At 34.8% G+C, this 9,034-nt stretch overlaps 1 protein-coding gene across 1 annotated transcript; it reads right to left on the bottom strand.

The window, feature by feature from the left end:
* Positions 1-2,972: 2,972 nt before the first annotated feature.
* Positions 2,973-5,477, bottom strand: fd102C (forkhead domain 102C). Its single transcript, XM_015335042.2, has one exon. It carries the CDS (start codon positions 5,065-5,067, stop codon positions 3,748-3,750), a length of 1,320 nt encoding a protein of 439 aa, XP_015190528.1. The 5' UTR covers positions 5,068-5,477; the 3' UTR covers positions 2,973-3,747.
* Positions 5,478-9,034: the final 3,557 nt, after the last annotated feature.

Genomic DNA, 9,034 nt, shown 5'->3' with positions numbered 1-9,034 from the left:
TACTATCTATACACACAGTCTACTGTGGGAAATTTTTCTTTATTTTTTTCCAACGTCTTTTTGTATACCTGCATTCTTTTCATTTCGAAAAGGTATCGATTAAAAATGAAAAATAATAAAATCAAATAGAGCTGTCAGTGAGATGAATATAACATTTCGTGTATGTTTAAGTTAAATAGAGAAGAAATAAAAGAGCAAACGCGTGGATGATATGAAACAGAGAGAGACAGTGAGAGGAGAATGGATAGAAAATCAACTAGTTATGATTTGTGTGATACAAGAGGAGAGAGAGAGAGAGAGAGAATAGTGATGCTCGTTTAAATCGAGCATTACTATGGGTCCGGTGTTTGCGCCGTTTATATCGTCGAAAGCAATATTTAACAAATTGCTTTCGTTTCCGTTGTCGGGTTTCCTATCGTCATTCGTGTCCCACAAAGGATTTGGCTGGAACGACTCACTTAGCAATTAGCTAAGGTTTCATTTGATGAACTGAAAGACAATAGGATGCTGTATATAATACGCTCACGAGATTAAATACTCAAGAGAGCTTTTCTATTCATTGATATAGTTAGATACCTACCTATAACCTAATTAACTTTGATCATTGATATACCGATTGGTAGAAAACATACAAATTCTTAACTATAATAACAATAATTAGTTAAAATTTATTATCTATCGGAACAAATTCCCAGTTTTGGTATAATAATATACTGGATGTTGCTGAAGATGTGTGAACATAACTTTGGAAATAGATTAAATATATTAAAACATGAAAAAAAATGTTCATGTAAACATATATACTCGATATGATCTTGTTTCCGAATAATAGCAGATTTTTATGTGAAACCTGTTATTTAATAATTTTCATAAAAATTATTCAAAGTGTGCTTATCCTCGGCTTGAATAGAAGTTTCCAAACGTCGGATCATAGATCTTCTCACTTGTTTCAAAATACCACGTGTTGTTTGAATTTGTCAACAGTACTCTTGAATACGATATTGTAGTTATTTAACATTGTTTACTGATGTGTTGTAAATCAAAGACTTTAAATGCCCTCATTAGCGAAAATCTAATAGGTTTAGATTAGGTAATAGAATAATTCATTTATTGGGAAATCTCTCATTTCAAAACTGTCTCAATATAGCCGATTAAAATGTGGTGGTGCATCATCATGTATAAACCATTATGACATCAAACGATACGTCTTCCAATAGTTCATACAAGTTTTCCCTTAAAAATAAACTGTATGATTCACCAGTTAATGTCTATTCAGAAAAACTGATCCGATTAAATGGTCAACAATGGAACTGGTCTTGTTTTGGGTCTAATAGTATTTACATAACCGTCCAGAAGATTGTGCATGAGATAAAAAGCGTTACTTGTAAACAATTAAAGAAAGCAAACAACAACAAAGTCATAAGAATTATTAGAAAACAAAGAAGCTTATAATTCGGAAACTAATTCATGTTAGCCGTATATTATGTTTATTTATATATATTTGTAATATTTTATAATATATATAGATTTATATAATATTATATTTTTTCTTATTTTTTTTTTTTAATGTATAGAGAATCTATCTTTTAAGTTATGTCATCTAAATATTATTCCATTTATTTCTCATGATTTAGAATAGCTTAACATATTTTTAATAAATAAAAAAATAAATAAATATAAATATTATATTTATAGAATTTACTTTTCTTAGGTTTTTTTAAAAAAAATATATGTTACATAGTGAAGAAAAGAAAGGAAAGAAAAAACTCTTCAATCTGTGTGTCATTTCTTAAGAAGGATAAAAGTAAGACTACCTGTCGGACCTAAAAATGTGGCTACCCAAAGGTTTTACGATAAACAAATTTAACCCGTTTATAAACTAGATCCACATGATTTTCTTATTTCTTGAAAAATATGAATAATAGAAATTCTTACTAGAAGACGGCTTATATTTCTTTAAGATGTTGTTAACTTTTTCAAAACATGAGAAAACTAGTAAAGAAAGAAATCCTTTCTATGGATTAAAATATTTTTCGAATGTTTGAATTTATAAAATTTTCTTTTAAAATAACAAGAGAAAAAAGGAAATACTTAAAAAAATATATCTGTATATATATTTGTTATAGGAATTTTTCTATTTATCCAATGAAACATTGAATATTTATGAGTAAGTTACTTAATAAGGAAATAACTAAGTATTCAAATGAGTATATAAGTATTGGGTTTAGGTAATCGATAGCAAGTTTTAATTAGTTACTTGGGTAGATGTTTAATTAAATATTCTAATTCTTATTTATAATAGTTGCTGCATTATACGCGATAAACGTTCCTTATTTGCAATCCGTATTTCAGTGAACATATTTTATATGTAAAATGAGTTTAAAAACTTGACTTTGTGTTAGAAGGAAGTACTTATAGATACTTTGTTGTAAGATTGTTATTGCATTTTCTTCAATATATGTGCATACTAATTTTTGTTCTAACATCGACATTTTGTTTATCTTTTACTTCGGTTACCTTTGTTAATCGGTAGATTGTCAGTAAACTACTTTCAACGACGAACGACCGATGAATATTTTATGAAAATAGATAAGATTTCTTTTTTTTTTCGACATATAAAAATTACTTTTATTAAAACAATTAAAGTCTATTTACTTGTAAAATGAAATGAAGATATTGTTAGGTTAAGAAGTATTAGGTGTATGGAAAAAAGAGAAAGATTCATTGTTACGTTATTATTTTTCTTTATGGGAACAGAAACTTTATTAAATTGTATTTATTTATTAATCATTCTAGGCTCGCAATCGTGCCACTTGTAATTCATTTATTTATATTCCAGTTTTCATATTTCTCGAGAGACAATTTATCGACGAAAAAACTCGTGTTACCAAGTACATCGAATTTGTTTTTTTTTTAAAAAAAACATTCTCTCTCTCTACGTTTATAACTTCGAGTTATAACATTCGTTCTCATTTTCTTCTTTTTCTTCTTCTTCTTCTTCTTCTTCTTCCTAATACCGACGACAATGACGACGATGATGAGGATGAGGATGATGGCGATGGCGATAATGATTTTCATCGCTAGACACTGATCGAGCGATATCCAATCACATAAACATATACATACACACTTATCATACATACATACATACATACATACATACATACATACAAACGGGAAAGTTATACGAAGGTTCTTTGTACACAAGATAAATTCTTTTTTTTTTTCTTTTAGTACATTCAAAAAAAAAGAAATGTCTATTTTTATAATACACTACGTATATCTATGCGATTTTAATGCTTTCTCTTTTATATCACACTTTAAACATTCGAGAGAGATCTCAAAGTTATCTCGATTCGTTTTCTTATTTACAATTGTACCTATATAGATTTCTCTCGCACTTTAAATTAATTTTTATATTTAGTTTATTTGTTGAATTATTTTGACATCCTTCTATCTCTTTCTTCATTTATCTTTTTTTTTTTTTTTTAGGAGACACCAAGCTCATTTGATCGATCTTGACAAACAGATAGAGAAGCTTATTGCACTGTTGACGTAAATCATACGTCTGAATAGAATATCGATGAAGAGGTCACCATATTTTTCGACACTTTAGTGAGATCTGATGTCGTTGAAGAAAAAGAGATAGATAACCAGCACGCGCGCACACACATGCACATACGCATGCACACACACATGCATACACACATGCATAAACAACATGGTTTGGACACACTTGAGATTCGATTAGACGCCAGAAGCGTTACTGGCGTTAGTTGGTACGTAATAATTCCTAACGTGTACGTGATTGTGAAGATGAAGAGATGGTAATTGTTGAGGTCCAGTTTGCAAACTCCGATCATTCCAATGACCAGCAATCGGCGAGACCAATTTAGCTTCTGGACTAGCCGAGGGTGTCCCAGTAGGCGAGGGGAGAGCGTTGCCTTCAACAACGTCAACGTCGACGTCTACGTCAACCTCTTCGTCTTGTTCCTGTTCTTGTTCTTGCAGGTCGTGCAATTCGTCTTCGCTGCAACTGAATCTTCTAGATTTAGGCAGCCTTAAATCTGACTCGATGTGGTGATGGTGTTGGTCGTCCGGCGCCAAGAGTGAAGCTACATCGAACAGTCGTTTTCTCGATGGTTGAAGAGATGAGGATTGTCTGATGGAACGACTTTGAAACATATGTTGTTGCTGCTGTTGTTGCTGTTGTTGCTGCTGTTGCGGTTGTTGATGATGATGATGATGGTGGTGATGGTGATGATGAGAATGGGGTGGGGGGCCAGGTGGAGCTGGCGCAGGGCTCGTCCAAATTCCGGTTAATTGTTGAGAAGCGACGGGTGGACCTAATGCCGATGCGGTAGGTGGTGGTGTAGCTGGTAAAGGTGGTGGGCTAGGACTGTCTGGCTCTTCGTCTACTGCTAAACCCATATGCCTTCGTACCTTCCTTTGGGCTTTGCGCCTTCGGAAATCTCCGCGTCGGAAATCTTCCAAATTGGCAGGATGAATGGCCCAATAGTGGCCCTTACCGTTAGCACTTCTACCCGATTTGACGAAACAATCATTCAACGATAAATTATGTCTTATAGAATTTCTCCATCCTGGACCACGCGTACGAAAATATGGATAATGTTCTAATATATGTTGATAAATATCCGAAAGGACCAATTTCTTTTCCGGAGACGATAGTATAGCCATTGCTATTAAACCGATGTAACTATGTTGTGGTTTAGGTTCCTCTGGTATTCTCTGATGATGAGGATGAAGCAATGCCATGGACAATGCCAATCGACTCGGATATCCAGCTGCTGCTGCCGCTGGATATAATGGTAATGGAGCAGGAAATGCAGCACCTAATCCAAGATGAGCTGGTGAACCCGACGGTGGATGACCGACCCCAGGATGTTGTGGGTGTAACTGTTGCGCTATACGTAATCTCTCAGTCATGGCATAATGATAAAGATGAAGACGATATTGGTCAAAGCCTGGAAAGAACCCGACCATCGAATTACCCAATCCGACAGCCAACGGTTCCTTAGCTGGTGGTGGACTTTCGTTACTACACATTATTTTATATTATTCTTTTATTCTTCTTATTCTTCTTCTACTCCTTCCCCTTCTTCTCACGTGTCAATCAAATTCAAAGAATTGTTTTGACGATCGATCGGATCGCTTAATTTCACCTTGGAGTCCAAAAATGCATCGATAAAATATAGAGAAATATGATAGCACTTGAATTTCTCTTTAATTCATAGACACTACAACTTTTTTTGATCTCTTCTTTCTTTTCACTTGAACGAAAAAAACAAGAAAGAGGAATCCACAAGTACATATACATATATTATACACATGTATATACATATAAATAAGGAAACTCGTGACACTATTCTTAGGGACTTAGTTTTTCCACGAATTTGTACCCTATTTGTTGTTTGATGCGCTCCGAACGACCGACTGGCCATGATTTACAGCTTGGTTATCTGCTAGGATGACGGTACTGGCTGGTTTTACCCCCACCAGTAGGAAAGCAGGAAGGATTTAAGCTCCGCCTATCTGTCCCAGAGTATAACTTGGGGAATATTACGGTTGCGAAGAGCGACTCTCGGTTAGAACCTAACAACCAATCGGAACGAAGTGGGCGTTAGTAAGATGGACCCTTCGATGCTGAACAAGAATAACTTGGCTACGCCCATCGTTGCTGGGATATTGATCCCGAAACTATACCTAATAAACTATACCTACCGTCCGGAGGGTGGATGACGACGACGACTACGACGACGACGAAGGAGACGATGCCGGTGACGACGGTGACGACGGTGACGATGGCGATGACATGGTGTTGCGTGTTCGTTGCCTTCGTCGTCTTTCTTGTTTCGGTTAGACATAGATCTTATCTGATCATAATATAACGATAGACATAGCAGTAAATAAGTATTTACACAATATACTTCAAAACTAATTTTTCTATTACCATTCAAGGTTTTTTTTGAAAAAAAAAAAAACAAGAAATAAAGACATAACAAAATTTGGTATACGTATATAATTTTAACTCAATGAATTAATAGAACACAATAAGAAAAACGTCTACAAAAATATGTCTGTCATATATTTAAAAAAAGAACCAATGGAGATCTAGGGGAGAAAGAGTATAAAGTTGCATCGAAGACTCTCTTTCTCTCTTTCTCCCCTCTCTTAGTTTGGATGGAACAAAGGAAGGAGAGTACGGCTTGGTGTGGTGCGGCGCGCCGCTTCGTGCATTTATATGGAGGTGCCGCCCTGCAACTATTTGTAAGCATCCGCCATGCTGCTTTCATATCTGCCGCGTTTCGGCTTGCACAAAAACATTATTTTCAAAGCAACCCAGATGCAACATGGCGTTTACGAAGGCTACCAGCATGAACGTACACGCGCGCACATTGTGTCACACCGATTCTATCTTTATGTGTGTTTGTGTGTGTGTGTGTATAGTTGTGTTCGTGTACGTGTACGTTGAGTTGCAATCGTTACGTTTCGCTGCAAATAACACGGGTCGAGGTTCCCCTCCCCCAACCATATACTCCAACTATACCCCATACCCTACTCATCTCACCTCCCTGATCCTCCCCCTCCCCCCTTTTATCAAACCCTCTCACCCACCCTAACACCCTCTCTCTTTCTCTTTCTCTATAGCTATCGACATCGGTCTTCCGTTACTATTGCGTACGTGCTGCCTTTTCTCACGTTGTACACGTTTGACGGATATACAATACGCTTAGGTGCAATGTAACGAGCTCGTTTTCGTCCAGATATCGGCTGCATTGAATTTATCAGTTAGTTCCGATGCATTCATGAGAAATGTTATCTTTTTGACGATGATAATGGGTATTTTAAGGGTTGCATTTTGAATTTTTCGTGTTATTTCATTGAAAGTATGCATTTGGATACACATATCGATAGATGATTTTTTAATACTTTCATAAATTTTGGTGCTAATTATCGCAATATAATTATAAAATATATATATTTTTATATTTACAATGAGCTTATATATTCAATGTAACTAGTACAGTTACGTCTAGATATCAATAGCATTAAATTTATCAGGTGGTTTTGACATTTTGTGAAAAATGTTATCATTTTGTCGATGATAATGAGAAATGTCAGGTCGAGCTGCGGTTTGTTCAATTATTTATGTATATAAAAAAAAAGAAAGACTTTGACGCATTTATGATAAATTGTTATCTTTTTTTTTTTGACGATAATAGAATAATGTCACGTTGCATTTAGTTTAAAAACTATAATGATTTAGCTATTTTTTGTATACATATATAGATCGATGTAGATTTACTTATGCTAGTACCTATATATATACACGCCTTAAAAATAGTATTCTTAACAATAATAGATTTCGAAAGCTACTCGAATTTTGCTCGAAATAACGAGAAATCGAGACGGATTTATCCGTCGATGATAATCTCGATGATCCGGTAACTCTATATTTTGGTACTGTGTTCGAATACAATTGGTAAGCAAAAAAAAAAAAAAGAAAGAAGGCAAAAAGAAAGTTCTTTTTTCTTCCTTTCGTTTTTTTTTTGCGAGGTAGAAGGATCCTATTGGCAATAGAGTAGCTCGCGGTGCGAAAAATCAAAAGAAGAGAGAGGGAAGTAGAGAACAGATAGATAGATAGATAGATAGATAAATCTTATAGTGGTTGCACGAAACCAGACTCGCCGCTGTCAAAACACAATAAAACTCGATCGCAGGGAAGAATCGATGGTTGGACCACTCGAGTTTGCCTCCCTTCACCATCCCTCGTCAGCAATCCATTTGTCTCTCAACACATATCTATATACTCATCCCTGCATACCTATACGTGTACTCACAGATATCTATCTATCTATCATCATCCACACGTATACACAATTACATCACCATATTACACATATACAAGAGGAGAAAACGTATATAGATATCGAGTCCATTGTGAACGACGGAGCTCCAACTAAAATGCTCTCCCCGTGTCGAATAATGGCGATAATTGTGACAAAATGGAGCATCATTGTGGGAAAAAAGGTAGTGTAACGATCGAGGGTGGTGCACCCTGGGATAGGTAGAGTAAGTGCCAGATGCATGGACCTCCCTTGACAGCTTCTTCTCCGATTTCCTCTTCCTCTTTTTCTCTCTTACCTCTCTCGTCTGTTGAGATACAATATATGCCTTTTCCCTCCTACCCCTCCCCCTTTATTCTTATTTCTATTATACAACAGTTACACTAACTTGCTTATTTGTGTCATATTCTCTATTTTATTTATATTAAATATAAATAGTTGAAAATTAGCTAATATTAATCTATCCTAATTGAAAGCAAGTTATTTTAGATAACAGATAGCAGAACTCTCATGTTGAAGTTAATAAACGTCGTGGTCCCGTATAAGCTTTAAACTTGGAAGCTTTCGAGTTTCGTTGCAAGGCGTCCAGCTCGTTTTCGTGTTTCGATATACACTCCTAATCGGTTTTCAAACTCTCCTACTCTCAGCTTGTGCTGTCGAAGAGATACCTACACCTAAAGATCTAGATATTCCACGTTGACAATAACTTTTCTAATTGTTTATACTAATAATCATTTATTTTCTTTTTTTACTCCATTTATTATATATTTAATTTGATAATAAATATTGATTTACATCGAATTTGTTCTATTACATTAGACTTATAGTTTTAACATTTGTAATTCTCAAATATCCACAAATTTTATCTCAGGTTATTCTTTAATCGGTAGAAAATCTCAATTGTATCTTTGTTTCATGTCAAAATTAACTTTTAGTAGATGTTTGAGAAGTACTTATCTTTTGAAATTACAACAAAAATGAGTTTATTTATAACTATGTATGTAATAACGAAGTTGCGATCAACTATTACTAAACATTCGCCGAGGCTTCCGTTTTCGAGTTATTTGAACGAAAAGGGTAGGAAAATACTTAAGAGAGAAAGAGATAGAAACAACGAGAGAGGAAAAGATAGTTCAGCTACTCTTTACAGTCGATGAAAGAGTGAT

The sequence above is a fragment of the Polistes dominula genome, unplaced genomic scaffold (assembly GCF_049000335.1).
Source record: "Polistes dominula isolate Pdom_NZ unplaced genomic scaffold, Pdom_raw_medaka contig_31, whole genome shotgun sequence".
Classification (NCBI taxonomy): Eukaryota; Metazoa; Arthropoda; class Insecta; order Hymenoptera; family Vespidae; genus Polistes; species Polistes dominula.
Note: the sequence above shows the minus strand (reverse complement) of the source record. Positions and strands in the feature narration are given on the sequence as shown.